Genomic DNA, 22,425 nt, shown 5'->3' with positions numbered 1-22,425 from the left:
CTGTACGCAGCAGCCCCGCTGATGTGCTGTCATTCATTAAACAGTGGTAATTTGGTTGTGTATCCAAACCCGTAGTCTGATTGAGCTTATGGGCTGGGCTGTTTCTTCAGTCCCTCTCTCACAGATATGGTTTTTGTTTTGAAAAATAAACCCGCTAACATACTAATTTGGAGACATGGTATGTAAAAATAATTAAGGAATGAAAAGTTGTGTACTGTCACCAAAAGATGCATATACATGCTTGACTCTGTACCCTTGGTTGGTTGGTTTACAGATGTTTCTTTTCTTCAGATTAAATGTCCTATGATTATTTCTGGTTGTGTCATCACCATCATCAATGCCATCATCATCATCCTTTCCTGTGGCTTTCTTAGTTTATTTCCAAATTGTTGTTGCAAAGCGCAATGAACTCAGTTTGTAAACAGATGATGAGTGTGCTTTGTTGGAGGCTCACCTTTGCATGGGCGTGTGGTTTGGAGCGCTAGTGACACACACTATAATGGTGGGTAAGTCAATATTTGGAAGATGATTCAAACAAATGAGGAAAAATGATGAAATGTATATCATGAGATCTTCATTTTCCCACCCTTTAAAATGACTGTTCAGTGGGACGGTTTAGTACACAAGTGATGTTCCAGTGTGTGCTAATAATTTGATTGTGATACTTAGTTTTAAAAACAAGCTGGTTTTCATAGCAGCAGAGTGGAGGAACATGCTTTAAATTTGTTTGCTGCCTCAGTCTTTTTAGATATTTCTTCATTTTTCCATTACTTCATCTTGTTTCATCTTGATTTTTGTTGGATTCACATAGGGCATGGAAGGTGACCAGCATAACGCTTCTGGACACAACGTGTCCCACGATTAGTTGTTACACCTGCACATGTGCATGCATGTATATTTGTATATTTATGGATGCATACAGATGCACACATATTTGATTTGGGGTCTCTCTGTGATTTGAAGAAATGAGGAAACTAGTCCTCGCTAGAGCCTTGCAGACGTCAATTGTGTCTTATCTTATTATGGAAACTTCACAAAATGTGCCTCTTTGTACATGTCGTGGTGACATTTCAGTTCCTGATGCAGCAAAGCCATCACACCTGATAGCAGGCCGTGCCTTGAACATCCAGTTCTTTGTGATACAGAGCTGCGATGTTCTCTCCTCCCTCCCTCTCTCCCTTTGTAGGACAAATTCAAGCAAGTGTCGATCCTGCCACATGTACAATAAGGCTTGGTCTCACTGAGCTGAGAATATTCAGTGCTTCCAAAAATCATTCTGTGCCTTACAAGGATAAGTGAAAAGGTGTCCAAGCAGTGAATTTATTAAGATTTACTTTTTTGCCTAGCAGTTTTCTACAGCTGCTAGATCATAGTTGGTTTGAAATCTTGGCTGGTACGGCATCATTATAGAAAGGGAATTATGCTAGCAGGGAATGCGTTTAGCTGTATAGCACTTAACTGTTTAATATTAATTTGTTTGACTGCATATTTGTGGGTGCTGTTGTACAGCCATGTGAGCCCAGATGCCTGAGAGATTTTCCAGTGCCAGTCCCTGCCAGGGAGCTGAGCAAGGGCTTTTATCCTTGTTTTGACCTGATGGTTCTCACTGGGCCGTGCCGGAGGAGGATCTCCTAGTCTCAAGGACCATAACGATATATCTGCTTTCTTCCCACAGTGTGCCACCGTGGCTGTCTTCTAGATACACTAGGATACCTTTCTAGCCTGGTCAATGTATACATAACTATTTTGCTGCCTTCTTTACCTGGTAAAATAGCTTTTAATTCTGGATTTCTTTTTTCTTTCCTCTTTTTGCTTTCAGAGCTTGCTGGTTAATTTTTCTGAGCAATTAAATCCATTTTTGTTTAAATGTTTTAAAGTAGCAGTGCATACGCTTGCAATAGACACAGTAAAATTAAAATAATAAATATTGAGAGGGCCATTTCTTTCAGACTGTGTATGTCTGAAATGCATGCACAACAAATTGTCCCTTATTCCCCTTATGCTGCAGCTAATAGCACAAAACTAATGTCAAATGATCACTGCTATTGACTGTAAAATTAATCAGACTTTGGCTTCAGTTAGCCTTAAAGAATGACTTGACATGTTAGTAGACCGTGTTCTGGGAACCACCTGATCCTCAGAATCCCAGTGAGATGAAGTCTGGTTTTGTGATTAGGGCTCTAGGTTGGGATTTAGGAGCTCTGAGCTCAGTTTTTGGCTTTGCTACAGAATTCCTGTGTTTACAAGGGCAAATCATTTAGGAAATGCTTTATCACCTTAACAAATGTAAAAGAATATGTTGGCAATTTCCAGCTGAACATTATCATTAGTGAATGTTAGTGCTTCAGAACTGATGGCAGAGGGTTGGGATTTGGTTTATCTGTTAATTTAAATAGTTGTGGAGGGAGGTTTTTTGTTCTTAAAAGAAGCTTCAGAAAAAAGATTATTGAAAAGCTCTTTTTTTTTCTTTTAAATAACTTTCTATTTTGAAGTATTTAAAAAAACCCTGAAGTAATAAAGTTAGTATTAACAGATTCAATTGAATGTATTTTGAGGATTATTTTAAGTTTGTAATTTTTATTTGTAATTCTAATTCAGAACAGGAAACTAAGTGCAATCTCTGTCCTGCAAGGTGGGAAAACTCATTTGTACCTACCTTGAACACCTGGCATTTAAGTATTTGATAAAGACTTGTGAAAGTTTATAAAGATATTGATAACAATAGTTTGGAGTCCCACAGAATGGCTTACAAGCAATCAATCTAAAAATGCTGACTGTAGTTAAGTCCAATTAGTTTGAGGATGGTCTAGTTGACTGACTTGGAAAGACCCTCTGTTAAAGAGGATAACCTCTCACTGACATTTTATTTCCTTTGAGCGGTTACTTAGATGGTTTGCTGTTTGAGGAAGGTTTTCTGTGTTGTCATGGCTGGAGAGAGCTCTCCTGCAAGAGGTCAGCATATCCCCAGCAGTGGCGGTCAGACCATACTTGGGCTTGGAGAAAGCCACACTTCTTGTAAAGCCGCTGTTTTAACTGGCTAACATATTGTTGTCCAGGTACGTCATGTGAATTTGTTTGCTTAAGATTTATGAATCTCTAATTGAGTAAGCAAACACTAATACTTGCCACATTTCCAGGTAAGATAGCAAATAAAACCAGCTGATTGCTCCTGTATGAAAGGGCTAGCAGTGATGGTGGAAACAGATGGGTTACACACAGATGGAATACAAGAATAAAAAACTTTCCACTTTTTCTCTTTTCCAGACATGAGTTTTCTGTTTTCAGATGCTATGGGCCATAAACCCTGGCAATATAAAAGCAAAGCAATTCACTGTAAGGAGGCTAGAAGGCTTAAAAAAAAGTTTCTTCTTTCTTCGGCCCCCCATCAAGACATGATGAATCAGTAGGTTGAGACCATGGCTGATGTTGAGATGCACAGCCATCTTAGCTTTTACACGATTTATTATGAAGTGAGTTATTTTTCAGCATGGGTCTAAGTATTTGAATCTTTTCCTGAGTCTTTCTCTGGTTTATTAATGGACTGTAGTGCTGCCATCACCATGGTATCCTGCTACTTCTTCCCCTGTGAAGACTGCAAAACTGCATGTTGATGAAATTTACATTTTTAATTCTCCATTCTCCACACCTATACGTATAAAAATGGTTTACAAAACCATGGGGGAACACAAACACAAGGACAATCTGGTATCAAGAAATGACTCGGGTTGCTGTGTTGTTTTGTTTGTTTTTAATGCTCTTTCTTTATGCTATTATACTGCAGCCATCGTTGGTTCAATACCTGCTCCTAGGTAGACACCAGAACACCAGATGGATTACGTACTTTACAGCACTAATGATAGTGGCTGATAATGTGTGCAAATCTCCCTTTCACTGATTGTTCAAGGCAGTTAAGAAATACTGAATACAGCTGTACATAATTATGCTTCTTTTGAAACTAAACCAGCCTGTGAAATTTCTGTTCCTGGAAAATGGTCAAAATTAGTCAATAACATAAACAAAACAAACAAACAACAAAACCCCAAACCCTTTGCATGTACTTAGTTAATGGTATATTGTGACATTCTGTTTCTTAGATGCAAGGCTTCCCTGCCAACTCTATTGAGGCTTAAAGGGGGGGAAAAAAAGCTGCATAATGAAACTAAAAAAAGGTGTTTTTTGCTGCAGGTGTAGGAAGATGCTGATTTGACAGTAGTCTGTGTGTATGGACTTGTTTAAGTCAGAAGGAGTTTGTGTAGGACTAAGTGTGTGTGTGTGTCTTAGTGTGTTGCAGGTACGTGAAGGGACATTCCCTCTTTCTACTTACTCCCTGTTTCTTTCACATGTTTCTTTGAGTTACTGTAAGATCAACTTTTGAAATTATCTCTTCTGGCTTGTTTATCCTCACTTTTTTTTTTCTTCTATCATTCTGCAAAATTTCCTTTTCTAAACAACTGAAGAAAACAAGATCAGAGTTTTATTAGGTTTTGCCTTCCCATCCCCCAGTTTTTCTCTTGTTGAAACTTGCCAATCACTTTTAAAGCCTACGTTGGGCTTTTCTGCAGCACAGGAGATATCATTAAGGCTTTAAACCCACTAATGAGGGAAATGTGCACTGCTTGAAGGCTCCTGCAATATTAACCACATCCAATTATGTTAGGTAAACGTATGAGTATAGTCAAAACAGGATGAAAGCATGTCTTTCTATTCAGGCCAAAAGCAGTCTTCTGAGCCAATCTTTCATCAAACTTACACTGGCTATTTATTTCTTGGTTTTGCAGTACTTCTTTTTTTCTTTTTTTTTTTCTTTTTTTTTTTTTTTTTTAATACTGCAGCACTGAAGACAAACAACACTTATATACAGGAAAGGACTATCTATTCCCAGGGTTGTGTTCCTTATGTAAAGAGTATGTTTTATTGCTGGAGAAAATATGTGAAATCTTAAGGCTGATAAATATTTTTTTCCTGTTTAAATACAATATTGCTTCCTTATCTAATCCTCTCTTTTAGCCGACTGTGTTACAAGTAGGTGTGATACATGGGGAGTGGAGATGCAGTTCGTGCTGGTCTTTGCTGGTCCTGACCTTTGATTTATGATGATTTGTTGTTTTTTAAAGGGAAGTTCAACTTACGCAACTGAGTTAAACCACGACACCAATTTCTTTGGACACATACTGTGGGGATATTTTTTCTAATAGCACGAGTTTTCAACAGTCCCTCATTTCTGACTTCTGAAACTGTTATTTGTCAGTAGCAGATTGGTTGTTTTGTTTACAGTTTTTTCCCTTTTCTTGACATAGAGTAGAGCATCGTGTCCTTTGATTCCTGCCTTTCCCAGTCTGCTTTTGTTAGGAGAAGAGTAATTAGTTTGTCACTTGTTCTACAATTGATATAGGCTCAGATCACAACATTCAAGTTGGTCTTTTTACACACTTGAGCAATCAGAGTTCAGACCCAATACTTCGCTATGTTTTCATGTCTTTATCCACATTTGGAGGTAGCTCACCTGCTCATGAACACAAAGTCCTTTTGAAGCATCTGATGGTAGAGGAACCCATTCAGGTCCATGCAAGCGATGCTTCACAGCAGAGAAGTCATTTACACGTACCTAGGCAGAAGCCTACAAGTTCAGCACTGAGCATTGGAGCAGATGTGACACGGCAATATATGATCGTTTGAATGGTTGTCGTGTATCATGCCTAAGATCTGTGTAGCCTAGCTGAGTGTCCTCTTTCAAAGGTGGCCAGCAGCAGAAATCAAAAGACTAGCATAACAGCAAGACAGACAGTGACAGTAATCTTCCTTCTGCCTTATCTGCCCAGCCTCCAGCAACCAGTGCTGTGGTGACTTCCAGCGCCAGAGGCTGCAACTGGGCGTCATTTCTCCTAATGGTTCCAGTGGCTACAAATCGGTTTCTCCCCAGCAGTTTTGAATCCTTTCTATTAACTATTATGCAAGCAGGTGACTTTTTTTTTTCACCATGGATGAACTTTTTGTTTCGAATGTGATAGGAGTTATGTTTGGGGACTTGTGTGTGTGCAAGTGAAGTTCATTCCTCTTTAGTGAGACTTAATGTAATACAGGTGGGCATTATAATCCTTGGAAGTCTCTGTTATACATTTTAAGTCATTTAAAAGTAGAATTGTCATCTCAAAAATAGTGGGAATAATTCTCTCTTTAGTCATTCATTCAGATAGCTTAATCCATTTACCTTCCTTTATGCTTATAGTTGAACTTAAACATATGAAAGGTTTTTTTCTTTCTTTTTTTAATATAATGATAATATTCTTACCTAGCACAATGCTAACAACCTTTTGTTAAGATGTCTTAGCTGGACTTACCATTCCCACAGCAAGGTCTACAAAATGAATCATGTGAGCATTCCTCATCTGGTTCAGCTCAGAAGCTAATCCATCCTAGTTTATGTATCAGTGCAGACTTTTTGAAAACTATGCAGGCTGACTTGGCACTGAAGCAGATGATGAGTGCTCACACAGGCTCTCCACCAGCTCCATTTCAATAGGGGTAATCTCCAATAGATGCGGAGTAGCAAACAGCTGGTGGGGTAGTAGCATCTTAAATCGATGCAGCTGGTTTTGTAGTCATTCTCTGACCATAGCCTGGAAAGTTCCCTTCTGATCTTTACAAAATTACCTAGCAATTAACTCCAGTCGATTTGTTCTGAGCAAAAACTTTTGCCATCCTGGTTTTTTCGCTTGGGATCCTATACTATGTAATGTTCATTCTGCAAGAGTAAAACCTCCTTGGGAAAGGGTGTTTAGAGACAACGCACTCCTTACCACTGACAGTAAGTTGCAGCTATAAATTTTACGGATCATAAGTGAAAAATGAGTCTGCAGGTCTTATTTGAGTCTCTAGTGAGAATTCTTCTTTGTTTATATAGCAACCACATACCTTGGCACCGTTTGTTGTAAATAGTTGATAGCAAATAGTTGGTTGACCTGAGCCTTAGGAAGGGACCGCGCTGCAGTGTGTTATGCAGGCGCTGGAGCAGTGCTATGCAGTGCTCCTGACCATGACCAAGGAAAGCTGCAGAGCACTTGCCAGTGCTGCTGACTATTCATCAGCGTTAAATTCACCACCAGCGTTAAATTTCCTTGAAAAGGAAAGAGAAGGAGAGGATGTAAACTTCAAGTCTTCACACTGCGTGGCTTGCTCCCAGCTCTCCACATAACAACTGCTCCCTGCTTTGAGCACTCCTGGCCGCTGCTCATTTTCATGTTGATTCACCTGTTTCTGAAGGCTCGGTGATGGCTAGAGGAGGCTCCATTCAGCCCCACAGACACATACGCAGCAACAGATATATACAGGGATCAGGAAAACAGCTATCCAGCAGCAAAAAGAAAAGGATCGTTGATCATTGTTAATTATTTACTCCTACCATTCTCCTCTCACTGGTGTTAAGCAATAGAAACTAAAATAACTACATTCTTTACTGAAATAATGTCCCATTCTTCTTCTTTTCCTTTCACACTTGCTCTTGCAAAAAAGGATTTGGGGAAATAAGTAGTAAAAACAAGAACTATCTTGCACTGTTCTCCTCTGCTAGATTAATTGTAGGTTGAAGATACACAAGATATTCTTTTTTTCCCTTTTCAAGGCAATTGCAAAGGACAATTTCCCCATTTCCTTTTCCATTTTCAGTATGCGCATTTAGATGAAGCTAAAACTGCACTCTTGCACTTTTTATGCAGCTTTCCTAAAATAATTCTGAATAATTTAACAATGGCTCAGAAACATTCCAGTTTAACCAGTCGTTGACCTTCAGTCACATTTTAAATATCGTCAGGACTATACTGGTATTTCATCAGTTCCAAAGAAAATGTATTGTAGCAGAGGCAATGGTGATATCTATAATTAAAGTTGCCCGATGTGTTCCATTATAATGTTTATCTTTCAGTAGTTTATCAAACTTTAACTGCTTCCATTAATATTTTCCGTTTAGAATTTTTCAGGCAAAATGGTCTCGTTATTTTGGAGAAGCCTAGGAAAAAGATAGGGTTATTTGTCTGTTGGGGGGGGGAAATAAACCCAAAGTCCTTTTCTTTGACTTTGGCTTTGATCCCTCTAGTGTAAGGGCTAGATATAAAAAACACTTTGAAAATCTGACCAAACTGCTCAAGTTTATAAGCCCCTGAAGACTCTCAGTAAACACAGACTCAACAAAAATTATTAAAGACCGTGGAAACTCACTTGCTAGTATCACTCTCTGGTGACAGGGCTCTACAGATCACTAACTTCTTCTACAAGTTGTCATGTGAGCTTTATGACTAAGGGTTGAGAATCCTGAGTTTGCGACTGATACATTTCATGTGAAAGTTGAGGGTTTTTTATATGTGTAATATTAAAACCTTTCTGGATATTATTTTCTTCTAAGATGTTACATGTGCAAAATCAAATAGAGATCCTGTGGGGAAAAATAGCATAGGATAACATAGCTAAAAATTGGACCCATTTTTGCATATGATTTAGGATACAAAAGCTGCACTCAGTCTAAGATTTTTTCAAACCATTTTTCACTTTATTTTGGTCTCTTAATTTCCTCGTAATATAATCTTAATTGACTGCAATAGGAATAGATGTCATACTATATTGCCAGCATCAGGAATTAAAAAAACCCCAACCTTACATGGCCCTTAATGTTTTCTGAGATGTGATTAGGAAATGTGTGGAAGATAGCAGTTTCATGTTGTGGCTGGTTTTGAAGAGTCAAAAGTTGAAATAAAAATAAAAAGCTAGTTAGAATGTAAATGTAAAGTCAAAGTTGTTTTAATGTAAAGTCAAAGTTGTTTCAATTTGCAAAGTAAAGTAATTTTGCTCCAAAAACATCTATAACAAGATATTTTGTTGGAACTATTCTCCATTTTTTCTTCCAGAAAGCCTGGAAAACCAAATTGGTTTTGCAGTATTTCCAGTTTCTCTCAACTATGGAACTTTATTTATGTTTCTTTAACCAGCTCTGGTTTTATTTTGTTCAATGTTTGATTTGGGTTTTTAGAGGGAAGACCCCCTCCCTAATTGGTGTTTGACCATGTCAGGTTACATGTTCTCTGGATGCCCCGGCTGCTGGATGGTGCAGCCTTGTTTTTTCCCTCCTCAGTGGTCAAGCGAGCTCTCATTTCCTCACTTCTTTCAGTTGTTCCCTTGGTGCTCGTGGGAGCTTTTATATTATACTGGCAGTGCACAGTCAGTTTTGGCTGGTCCCAGGGTTAAGATTTATTCTAAGTAAAAATTTCAGCAGGGTTTTAGACATGTTGCGGAGGGTTATTTTTTCAATTTCAAGATCCCTTTTATTTATCAGGCTGTTAGATGCTGGGGGGGGGCGGAATTCAGCACCGACCTCAGATGTGGGAGAAGCAGCTGTGCAGATGCAAAATGAGTTCTTGTGATGTGGGAGTTCACACTGCACTGGCCTGCACTGATGGTTGGAAATTAAACCCCTTTCCTTGCGTAGAAGCCCACCCACCAGTGAAGCTGGGCTTGGAAGTGCAGATACCGATAACTTGCAAAAACACTAGCTGTGCGCAATCAAATATGATGGAACAGGCTGCCCAGAGAGGTTGTGGAGTCTCCTTCTCTGGAGATATTCAAAACCCACCTGGATGCAATCCTGTACAACCTGCTCTAGGTGATCCTGCTTTAGCAGGGGGGTTGGACTAGATGGGCTGCAGAGGTCCCTTCCAACCCCTGCCATTCTGTGATTCTATGTGCGTGCTGAATATGGGTGCAATTTCACTGGATGCGTGGTCTTCTAGAGAGCAAGTCCTCTTTCCTCCCTCAATGGGGAGTCCTAGCAGGCAGGACTATGGCAACCTCCACTCGAGTTCCCCGTTGTCTTTCCGTGTGTGCCTGGCTGTTGTGGGGTTCACACGCAGTGAAAGGTTGCAGGCGTTTCATTCTCACGGCTGGCACATGCTCCTTCCCTGGGCACTCGATAAAACAGAAGCTAAATCCCAAATGCTGCTCTGTCCTAGTGTGTGTCTGCTGAGCCTCCAGCTTGTCTATGCCTGAAATGCTAGCGCTGGCTTTTTGGGCAACATAAAGGGGTGGGGAGAATTCAGGATCTGACCCATCCCTCTAGTTCATGTCACGGTGACAACACAGTAAAACTGAAGCAATGGGGTGGTGAAACGGGCCCTCCAAATGCTGTGTTGCCTGAAGGCGGCCTGTTCTGCAAGAAAGGGATTGGTGAGTTTTGGGGCGTGGGCTCCAATCTGTAGGGTTTTTGGTTGTTTTTAAATTTTATCTTATCCTAGAACTCTTAAGATGACAAGATATGGTGATGTGCTTTACGCTTCATAATCCGCACTGCTTGCTATTACAAGCCTAATATGTTTGAAAATGCAAAAGTAGCTGATACTGTTAATTTATTTTGAACAAGGTACTTGCTGATACTCAGAGGAGCATTTTAGCTGCTCTCCTGGAAGAAATCAAATAAGAGTGATGTGAGGAACAGTCTGGTTACAGGTTGTTTGGGAAGTGAGGCTCTTTTACTGAAATTGCGAGCTCCAGGGAACTTGTGATAAGTCCTGTAATATTGTCTGTACGCAATAGGACTTTATTATTGTTGAAATTATCTTATGACAAACACTTAATTCTCGATGTGCTCAAATTAATTTGTGAGAGTCAAATGAACAAATGCTATTTCATGTAAGCTTTATAAGCATGTTTTCACATGCTTTGATAAATTAGGATTATTTTTTTTTACTTGATTGAAACCAGACAAATAACCACAACTATGAAATCGTGGAAGATAAAATCCTGAAAGTGTGCTATGCAACTACTTACAAAGTTTTATAGCCTAGCTCTTCTTGAGGGACAAATAAATGAGGAATGAAAGCAGCTACTACTATGAGGAAAATGCATTAGTGTTTTGACAGATAGATGTAGAGATCTTAATACACAAAGTTTGTTTTTTCCCCTGATGTGTAAATATACGCTTAATGTAATTAGAAACAATTGTGAAGTAGCAGGCAGGGAATTCAAATTCTTCATTTAAGCGGATATTGTAAATGTGATTTGTTGACAGCTTGTCATGCTGCCATTACAGCTGACCTGGAGTTTTCTTTCCGAATGACTTTTGAAAGGGAAACTAACATAAAGAGAGATGTATTTGGCTGGGGAGTGCTCTGTCTCTTACTAGCAGCAGATGCTTAGAAAAAGAGCAGAATAACAGGGCAAGTGCAGAGTGGCATTTCCTATAGAATAGCCCCCTAACATCTGACTGTCCGTGGCTGACTTCCTGAGCTGGAGGTTGCATCCATGTTTTTAATTTTTATTAGCCCTTTTCTTCCAGTAGTTTGATTTAAATAGCATCTTGAAGCCATTCGTATTTTTGAAAACTATGAGGATTCTTCACAAGAAAACTTTTATTTGCTTTGTTTGACATTGTTTTCAAATTTTCTTTTTGGCATTGGGGGGAAAAAAAGGTGAAATACTTTTTCCTTGAGTTGTTTCGCATGCATTGGAGATCATTGGTCTGAAGTACGGATTCCAAATGTTCTGTTTCAAATTAGATAAGTAACGATTTGAAGTGTATTTTGTTTACCAGGATGTTGTCACACAGGAATTGGGATATTAGGCAACAGCTTTTAGGTGCTGCATGGGACCTGGAAAGACTGATAGAAACCCTTTGAGAAGACTCTCAGCTTTTGATCATAGTTAAGTACCTACTCATTTGTTTACTTTTAGTGTTTCTCACTGCTTTGAGATTTTAAGCTAGACTGGCTTGTTTATAATTTTATTTCTATATTACCACATCTGAGTGAAAGAGATCAAGCCCCAATTGTCAATAAAATATGAAATATGTGAAAAAGTAACATTTTTTATATATACTCTGCTCTGAAGAAACATTTTGCATACAAGTAATATTTTTAAACTAAGCCATTGGTAAGTCTCCCCTTCACCTGACTAACTTGCCTCTGCTAGTAATCAGAAAATCTTAAGCATTTAACCCCCATTTGAGGAGCTTAATTTGAAAATACAGATTAAAAACCCTTGCTCAACCATACCTAGTGCTTGGAAGTGTCTTGAGTCCCTTGGAGCTGGTGATTTCAACACCGATGTTTCTCAGGCACCTGCAGTTCTTTTTCTAAGCATCATCAAAAGCACTTTGGTGCCAAAGACCTACCTCATGTTCAGCCTAGGAGACCTATGTATATCATGTTTTGAGAGGAGATGGACCTCACAGATACCTTCGAAACGGGCTGGTGGTTCAGGCTCTGAAGAAAAAGTAGCAGCAGCAAACATGTTCCTTCGAGTCACAAGAGAATGTGATGGAACTGGACCTCTTCAATACAGTGACAAGGGGAGCTGCCCAGAAGGCACGAAGAAGGCTTTCATGCATTTTTCTTCTGGAAATTATTCCAAGGTGCTCATCTTATCTCTCTGGAAAGTGCCCTACCTAGCAACCTGTAGGTGATTCTTGGGAAGATGCATTTGCAGCATTATGTGTTGAAGCTACTCCATACTCCATGCAGTCCTTGGCATTCATGGTAGAGTAGTGTATCTCTGCAGCCTAATAGCATAGTCATCTGGATAAGGGTAGCCAAGGTTTCAGATACCACTACAAAATATTGCTGATCAGGAAGGCCAAGGTTTCAGATACTACTGCAAAATATTGCTCATCTATCTTTATCTAATGATAGTTTTATATAAACAGACCCTTGGAGAGGGACAGGGACTGTAGGCCATTTCACAAGGGGAGTGAGTGCTCTAAGTCCAGTCTTAGTTCACTCCTTAGTATTTCCTGGCGAGGACAAGAGGGTTTGGGACTATCCCTCCCTGCATGTTCCCCTAGCCTGTACTCTTGCTGTTGATAGTTCTTTTTACTTCTTCGTTATTCTTATTTCCTTACTCTTCCCATCCTTCTACCCAGGAGGGACTTAAAACTTTTTCTTCCGTGTGAGAGTTTGGTTCCATCAGTGACGTTATGAAAGGGAGTGACCACCATGACTTCCTTCACTTTTCAGTTGAAATAAAGGAAGTAATCCCTGATCACAGCCGTAGTGGCCTTTCTTCTGGTGTTACAATGTCCATAAGAAGGGAGGTGCTGAGGTCCTAGGGAGGTGTGGGACTCTTCCTGCATTGCTGTCATGGCAGTTCAGACAGTTCAGTGCTCAGCTTTGGTGAATCCTCTTCTGAGGTATGTAACTGCAGACCCAAGGCATTGAGTCAAGATTATGACAGGGGTCGGCAGCCTAGGGGACAGGCAGTGGGAGGCTGCGTAGTACTTACAGTCTCTCTTGGTATTCTCCAGAATCTCCAAGGGTGCTACAGTGATGTCTCTGAGTGAGCAGAATATGATATTCCTATGTAACGGAAAGATCTAGCCCATGTACACCAGTGATGGAAAGCATAGGAATATATCTGTAGCAAAAGTTATTGGGAACTGTTTTTCGCCAAATTCTCCTTACAATCTGTAAAACGAACCTTCTGGTCCTCAACCTTTCCTCTCGGAAAAGTGTGCATAAACAGAGAGGCTTTTAATAGTCTTATGACTTTATCCAATATTAAAAAGTCCAGTTACGTCAGCTGGAAAGTAGATTTAAACATTGTGTTTAAAAACTGCTTCTCAGCAGAGCAGCAACTGCGTATAGAGCACAGGTTCTCTAGTACAACCTGAATTTGTGATACCAAAACACCTGATTGATTGATAGTAAATACTTGTTTCTTTGGTTTGATTATTTTGACGCCAAATATGCAAGCTGACCACTATATGCAAACTGATGAAGGTGTGGACTTAATTTTGATCTTGCTTACACCAATGAATGGAATGATGTGTGACTTGCATCAGTCTGGGTCAGACTGCAGGAGGCCATATGTGTTTATTTTAGCATTTATGAATGGTTATATTTACCTCATTGCAATGACTCGCTTTGGTTTATATTGACAAAACCATGACTTAAGAGAATGTTTGTGAAGACAAGAACAGATGTATCCAGGCTGCTTGCCAGAGAGAAAAAAAGCCAGTATTTACTTGTAAGCTGGTGTTGGCTGTGCCATTTTTCCAATGAGTAATGACGAACAGTAGCCATTAGCCAGTTGCTGAAGATCCTGACTTGACAACAAAGGAATAGGCTTGGAGATGTCTTTTTTGTATAGTCTGATTTATACAGTAGAGTGGAAGACAACTGCTGTAATCACTGAAACCAATTCTACCTTGTAACACACTTCTAAGTATCTGAATGACCAAGGAGAACCTAAAAACTTAATGAAACAGATAATGCATGGATATTTTCTCCTCTTCTCTGCAGCCTGTTGGTTTCAAATTAAGCTAAAAACTTTTACTAGACACTTTTATGAAATTGCAAAGCAACATAAGCTTTTTGGGGTTAGTTTGGTGATTTTCTTTTTCCCTCTGCAGCCATAAGAACGCCTCCTAAATCATAGATACTAAGATCAAACTTGTTTTAAATGGCCCTTTGTAGAGGGGAAAAAGTGTAATAGACTATCAGCAGAGTTAATGATGATCTGGGAGGGTTTTCTGGAAAGTGTTTGCAAAGAAACTTGTGTGCACAGTTTTAATACTAAAGGAAGGAGTGACTTCAGTCACCTGGGAGCGGAGCGGCAGTGCGGCAGCTGAGGATTTGGATATGGAGTTTTGGAAGAGTGAACCTACTTTGGGAGAGACAATGCCTGTGTGTAGTGATCGTCTCTGGTGTTATACGAGTGGGAGGCCCCTCGCAGGCAGGGCAGAGGGGTGGGAGGGACCCAGTGGTCTCCCACACTGGGTCATGGTGCTCAGAGGGCAGTGCCAGGCCTTCTCCTCCGTGAAGGCTGTGATCTTTGGGTAGGGAGTTGAGTCTTGCTCCAAGATGATGATGATTTGTGAAAAGTGATTTTGAAGAGATGTGGCTATAACATCTGTGTAAGCAAGAATCTGCTAGATGAAAATGCTAATGAACTACATTGTATATGACATAAATAAACTCTGTTTTGTTTTTAATAACATGCAACACAGTGCTCTCCTGGTTCAACCAGAAGCCACTACACAATGTGTCTTTGAATGTCATGAATGCAGGGAGAGCTGAGTGCGACTTTTCCTCTTACAAAACACAAAGCAAGTTTGAAGGAATATACTCTATCAGTTTACCAACAGGGAATTTTTAAAACAAATATATGGAGGCATCTTCTGCATTCCCACTTTCATGATCCACTTTACTGCAGGCTTGGTAAGATGTATTCCTGGAGATATCTCAGGGTTTTTTTTCCTGTTACTTTTTTTACTAGGAAGTGTTATGTTGATCTGTAAGTGTCATGCCACTGCCACTGGCTGGATTAAATACCATCTGAGGAGTTCATGGGCGTACTGGTTCCACCTGCTGGCTGAACTGGTGGTGATGACCTGTCAATCAATTGGTACAAACAGGGTTGAACAAGTAACCTTGTGAAAAGATTTTACGAATAATTCCTGTCTGAGGGATGGGGAGAGAGTTTTGTCTTCATGCTACAAACTTTCTCTCTTTTCATTAAATTTCATTTCATTAAATTCAATTTTAAAATGTAATTTCTTAAGCAGGATGGCAATGCCTAATCACAAGTCCATTTTTAGCAAGACAAGGACAGCAACTCTCTTTGAAAATAAGATGATGAACAAATTAACCCACTGATGTGCCAGCACTACTGCCTGCTCATCACTTCTGGAGCTCACCCAGGGAGAGAAAACCCAGACCCATTTCCCCTAGAGCTATCACAGATACTGCATGGCATGCCCAAGGGCTGGGAGAAAGACAACGCTTCACATTGGGAACATACCCCAGAAATGTCCCAGAGAGGAAAAAGGGTGGGGGTGGAGGGATCCCAGAGCTGGACTTAATCGGGGTTCTGCAATGTCCATGGGTACAGAAGGAAGGGCTGGAGGTGAGAGGAGTGAATGGCTCTCATTAGCATGGGTTGTAGGTTGAGACTAGGGCTAGAGCTCAGGGGACCATAAGCGTGGGATTCCAGTTAAAGCTGGATCTTGCAAAGCCTGTAGGGCTAGAAGAAAGCTGAGGACTTACATGAAGGCCAGTGGTGCTTGCTAGGTATGACTAATGCCAGTGTTAGTGTTGGAGTTACTGTTAGGATTTGGGATTTTGGGTGCTCTAGAGCTTAGTTCCTTGTTTGAATCTTACCAGGCTTTGGTTTTGTTAGCACTAGGCTATCATTAAGTCTAAGTTTAAGGTAACAAAGTTTCTGAGATCCTGTTTTATAGAATTTAATTTCTTGCTGTGCTGTCAAAGCATGTGAAGTAGATTAGCAGCTGTTTCTATGGAGGTGAATGGTTTGTATTGTAGGTTTTGGAGCTAGTAGATTTTTAAAGGTCTTTAGAGGTGCCCTTTAGATTCTTTGAAGATTCACCTATTCAGGTTTTTTTTAAGAGTGCATGGCTGCGTTAACTTTCTTCTGCTGGTTGCAAACCTTCATCCCTCGTTTTTCCGCCAAAGGAAGAAGAGAAGGTTTCTGAGGGAACGTTGTGGTGCTACTACCCTTCCTGCTGCTCCAGGCAGTCATTGCTGGTTGCCAGAGGTTCAGTCTAGCCTTCTAGTGACAAACTCAGAAAAGGAGAAAATGATTTGTGAATTGCACAAGGCTACAGTTACACTCCAGAATAAAACAGGGACGGGATTTAAGTGCATGAGTAGGTCCTACAGATGTCCATACTGACATGCTTCTTAGCATGGTTATGTCCTGTATCAATTAGTTGTCCCTCAGGCATGATCTAGGCCCAGTTTGGGAGGTGAACATACACCATGACCATAAGCAGTTTGGGTATTGCCATTCTCTTTGGTAAAGTGATTTAACCTTGGGGACAGGAGATGTTCTGTGCCACTTGGCCTCAGACCCAGAGAAGAGTCACTTGCCTGAATTATTTAGTAATACACAGCAAGCCAAATTGACTTGGGGACAAACAAGCCAATAACTGGGTCTGAAGGGTCAGCCTAAGGAGCAGCTTAATGGGGAGGGAATTCTTGCATCAATTGCAAAGATACTGCTCATCTGCAAACATTATTTTGTTTTCTGTTTTAAAAGCACTGGTGTTTTAAAGGATCTCTTTGGAAGCAAATCCCTCCAATTTTCTTTGTTGCTTCTGATGGCATGCCTGTGATTGTGGGAACTCAGTAGCACCTGCAGGTATGCTGCAGCAGATTACCATGCTGCCAGTAGTTTTCATGCAGCATTACTGTACCATGGTCAGAAATGGTTGATTACACAGGAGAAGGAAGCGCAGAGCAGTTGTTGAGTGTTTAGATAATGCTAGATGGAATATGAGTCTGATTGCCTTTGGCTTAAAAGCAACCTCCTTCCCTGCCTAAAAACCAAAATTCCACCCCTGAAAATATTACAGCTGCCTTCCATGGTAATTTTTTAGTGATTTTTATAGGCTCAAAAATTCTCAGATACAGCTAGTACTTCGTCCATTCGGAGCGAGGTGACACTTCATCTTTCACTAAGATACTTCAGGCTCATTCTCATACCAAATCCATTTTCATTCCTGCTATATGAACCTGTAGTAACATAGGTTATGCAATTAGGAGGAAAGTGTTTGCAGAAATGATAAGGAAAACCTGATAAATGAAATCCGCTCTACACTGTCTGTCACGCTGATGCTATTCCAATAAACACAAACATGTTTTTGTGTACCCAGTTTAAAGAGACAGAGTAACATAATTTATGGCCAAAATTGTCTTTCCTTCCTTGCAGCGCTTATATGTATATAATGCTATACACACCAAAAATATGTTAAGGGAGCATTACTGACATAAAGTAGAGTGCTAAAAAGGCAATGCTATGGTTAGTGTCATAGTTACAGCATTATAGTTAACAGCCATTTTGTTCAGTAACTGGGCCCCTCTCTGTGAATGCGCTATATACAGTCTTTATGCAATTAGGAGCATTTTTTAGGGTGAATGTTTGGTTTTAGGATGGTCTTTTGCTTTCAAGGCAAATGCAGTCAGATTTATATCACATCTGTTATTATCTAAGTGGAGCCTTGTCGTCCAGAGGAGATTTGTCTTATAGAGTGCACAGATTGGGCAGCCTTCAATTTAGGAGTGGATGCAAAATACTTTTCCAAGTGTTGGCCTATAATTTTTTCCTTTTTTCTTTTTTTTTCTTTTCTTTTTTCTATACACTATTCAAACCTTGCTTGGAAGACAGAATCAGTCATTTCCTTGTGGGAATTGTTATTCTGCTCTTTCACTGTAGTTTCTGAGTGCCTCAGAAATGTTAATGTGTTGTTAGCAGTTCTAAGGAGATGATGTGATATCTGCACTTTATAAATCAGGACTGAAGGCCAGTGGTTGAAGCACAGGTCCAAGAGTGTTTGCTAATTTGGGGGGGCCCCCGTTCAATGATCTGATTTCTTGGACTAATGCATTTTGTGTGATCAAGGCACATTCCCTGTTGTTGATTTCAGTGGCATTAGTGAGTGCTCAGGAGCTCTGCAATCTGGGCCTCAGGGCTTGAAACTGAAGACCAAAGATATAAGGAATACTTACTTGGTGACCATGATTTGGTGAATCATGATTTAGTGTTCCCTAGTGCTCCCTAGCAGCACATAAAAACTGTGGAGCAGCGGCAAGCATACAGTACTTTCTCCAAGGATGATGCTCATTTCCAGTTGTCCGGAGCCTCTTTCTTCTGATTCTACTGTGCCTTTGAATATCTGTAACAAATGAGGCAGCGCTCCAGTGAGTGATGGTCTCTCTAGCTGCACTTCTGATCCTCAGAAGAGATACCTACCGGCAAGTTAGAAAACAGATCATTTATTTAAAGAGGATACTCAGAGAAAACAGTCCAAACCACCTCAGCTTTGACAGCCTGTCCCAAGTTTTCCTTGGTTTTGCATGCAATAGGATAGTCTATGTATACATTTAAAATGTGCCCATATTTTTTCTTACAGCAGTCATCTGATGAGACTACCTGAGTCAGTCTCTTCCTTCAGCTTAATATCCTGCTACACTACTCTTCTACTTGAAAACAGCTCATCTTTGCTCAAAACTGGTCTGTAGTGTCAGTTCAGTGACATTAGTTTACTACACTGGGTGGTGTTGCTGAGAATGTAAAACTATCCCATTAGCCTGTTTGCAATATAAAACAGGGTTCTGCATTTTACAAGCTTATGCAGTGTAGTTAGATTCTGGCAAGTGTAAAGGAAAAAGGTGTTAAGGAGAGCTGGCAGCTCTTTAAAGAAAAGATATTAAGTGCAAACTCTTCCAATAGGGAGGAAAGTTAAGGAAGTGCAGTAGAAGACCAGTGTAGCTAAATTGTCAACTCTTCATGGCCCCTGAAGAGAAGTATTTTTTTTTTTTTACAGAGTGGGAAGTAGGTCAGATTTCCGAGAACACAGATAAAAAAATAGCATGTAGGGACAATAAAATCGGAAGTCTTGAGGCACAAAATGAGATGAAAGTATCCAGGTGTGGAACAGGTGGTAAGAACTCATTTTTCATGTACATTAGTAATGAAAGAAAGACTGAAAGAAAATGTTAGAGGGTGAAATGGAAAGGCATTGGAAGGCCAAAGTGTCTTTGGTTTGTTTGAGTCTTTCCCAGTAAAGTGGATACTGCTGCTCCTGACAACATGGGGGACTGTACTGCCACTGTGACCCTGGGCAGGCAGGCAGGGACCTGGGTGCCAGAAGATCTCACATGGACAAATGTCTCTTTACAGCCTGGTATCTACAGAACTGTACACCTTCCGCTCCCACCCACCAATTTTAGGATGGTTTGTCTGGAGGCCATTGCTGTACAATATCTGAAATACTGATTGAAGATGACTTGCAAAGTGTTTGGGAACAGTTCACTGTCAGAAGGGATGCATGAGCTGGGAGGATCCCAGAGGTGGCTTCCTTGCAAGTGCTATTCTGTACTTTTGTTAATGGGTTAGATGATGGCACTGGGTGTGATAACAATTTATATAGAGGGCACTAAGCTGATAAGGATGAAAGATGCCATGAAAGAAAGGGATACAATTCAAAGTGGTCTTGATCCATTGGAGATATAATCATAAAAAGAATGGTCACAGTTCAACAAGGACATATTCTATATGCAACCGTGTCCTGGGCTGCATCAAGAGAGGTGTGACCAGGAGGTTGAGGGAAGTGATCCTGCCCCTCTACTCGGCTCTTGTGAGACCCCACCTGGAGTACTGCATCCAGCTCTGGGGGCCCCAGTACAGGAGAGACATTGAGCTGTTGGAGGGAGTCCAGAGGAGGGCCACGAAGCTGACTGGAGGGATGGAGCACCTCTCCTATGAGGACAGGCTGAGAGAGTTGAGATTGTTCAGCCTGGAGAAAAGGCAGCTCCGGGGAGATCTAATTGCGGCTTACCAGTTTCTGAAGGGGCCTACAGGAAAGATGGTGAGGGACTGTTTATGAGGGAGTGTAGTGACAGGACAAGGGGTAATGGGTTTAAGCTGAAGGAGGGTCAATTTAGATTAGATGTTAGAAAGAAATTCTTCACTGTTAGAGTGGTGAGGCACTGGAACAGGTTGCCCAGAGAGGTTGTGGATGCCCCCTCCCTGGAAGTGTTTAAGGCCAGGTTGGATGAGGCTTTGGGCAACGAGGTCTAGTGGAGGGTGTCCCTGCCTGTAGGAGGGGGGTTGGAACTAGATGATCTTTGAGTTCCCTTCCAACCCAAACCATTCTATGATTCTATATATGACTCTTAGGAGTAACCAACTTTAATGATAAAGGCTGGGGAATAACTTCCTAGGGAGTAATTATTCAAAAAAAGTCTGAGAGTTGCAGGGAACCACAAACTAGTATATGAGTCGATGTTGCCATGCTGTGGTATGTAGTATTTTGGGGTGAATAGAGAGAAATATAGCCTGCAGAACACATGAAAAAAATCCCTCCTTGGTTGGAGTACCATGTAAAGTCATAGGGACTATACTTTGAGAGAGATGTAAATCAACAAGACTATGCAGAGGGACATCAAAGGGACTGAACAAATGGTCCCAGATAGCATGACTGATAAGTGTTATAGGTTATTATAGCTTTCTGCATGTATGGGCTGCTACAAAGAGGGAGAGAATAACCTGTTTTCTATGCCCGTGTTAGCACAAAAACTGAAGACCACAAGTTCCAGCAAGAGAGATCATGCCTTCATGGTAAGAGTAGTTCAGCACTGGAAGACTTTGCGTGGGGATGTTATTGAATCTCCCTTTTATGGAGGCTTTCAAGAACAATTAGGAAACATCCTCTGGCACTAATACAAATTTCAGTAGATTACATTATGGGGCTGAACATCTCCTGACACCTCTTCCAGGTGTAACTGCGTTGTTTTCTGGCATGCTTCCTCTTTCATCTTTTTTATCCTTTTACTCCTTGGTGAATAACACTATTGTCTGGATAGGAATTTCTTAGTTGAGGGGTGGGGTGGGGAGAAGGAAATGATTAAAATTTAGTAAATCCATAGCAGTCATCTTGGTACAGAACTTCATGGGGCAGTGCTTTAAACTACTATGTTTGACTAACTGCTGAAGCTGTAAGAGTCTCAGGCCACAACTTCTTAGTGAGAGCGTTCCTTATAGACAGAGTATGGACTGGAACTTGCTTTCTAATCACTGTATTTTCTGAAGACTTTTAAAATGCATATAACAGTCTGACATAGCAGCTGTCACCAGAAATCGTGTCCCCCACCGACACCACGTGTGGTGCGTTGGCACTCATGTCACATGGAGAAGGAGTGTTGACAGGTCCTCTTGCTAGTCACCTTAGAAAGGGAGGAAAGAAGCCAGGGTTCAGCAAAGGGGAACTGGCAATTGCAGGAGAACACCGGGAACAGCAGTCTGAGCAAGGGGCTACTGGACTGGCTCAGTGCTTTTGTGTAAGTCCAAGACGAAATGCATGCAGCAAAAGAGAAATTTTCTCTAACCTCATCCATGTTTAGCTTGGTGTTTGGGACTGATTCAAACCTCTCTTGTTGTGGGACAGCAGTGCAATGCCTTCGTGGCCAGTCTTTCCAAGTTCCAGAGTCTTGAGTAGCTCTAGTTGCATTTGTCTTAAAACCGAATCATATTTTCTTTTGACTTAGAAGCCAAGCTTGATTTCCAAGCCAATGCTCGACAGCATCCTTTGTCTTCGTGATGACAGATGGAAGTATGTCCGGAGCCTCCTGACCCCAGCCTTCAACGATACCAAACTGAAAGAGGTAAGGTGTAGGCTGTGTTGCTTTCCTAATTTAGAAGATATAATTGTTTTCTTTCATGCAAGCATCTACTTACATAGCTCTATATTCAGAACAGGCAAAAAACTACTACTTTGTGCCAGTTTATTTAGACCTGAAGAGCACTTGCAGTGGAGAGTACATACAGTGTGGTCCAGGTCATAGATTTGTGAAAATCAGAATAGTTCATCTGAGAGTATGATCCTCTGTCTTTATATAAACCAGTTTGTCCGTAAAAGTGTAGCAAACTCAA

General features: G+C 40.7%; 1 protein-coding gene across 2 annotated transcripts in view; it reads left to right on the top strand.

Moving 5' to 3' along the window:
- The window catches only part of TBXAS1 (thromboxane A synthase 1), a 236,601-nt gene that overhangs the window by 111,369 nt on the left and 102,807 nt on the right, over positions 1-22,425 (top strand). For both annotated transcript variants that reach the window (XR_012835788.1, XM_075755106.1), the window contains exon 5: positions 22,041-22,157. Coding sequence is in view for 1 of the 2 variants with exons in the window: in XM_075755106.1 (XP_075611221.1) it covers positions 22,041-22,157 (117 nt within the window). In the remaining variant the exon portion in view is untranslated. The remainder of the gene's footprint in view (positions 1-22,040; positions 22,158-22,425) is intronic.

This window comes from Balearica regulorum, chromosome 1 (genome assembly GCF_011004875.1).
Source record: "Balearica regulorum gibbericeps isolate bBalReg1 chromosome 1, bBalReg1.pri, whole genome shotgun sequence".
In the NCBI taxonomy this organism is placed as follows: domain Eukaryota; kingdom Metazoa; phylum Chordata; class Aves; order Gruiformes; family Gruidae; genus Balearica; species Balearica regulorum.
The sequence above is the reverse complement of the archived record's forward strand: the minus strand, read 5'-3'. Positions and strand labels throughout refer to the sequence as shown.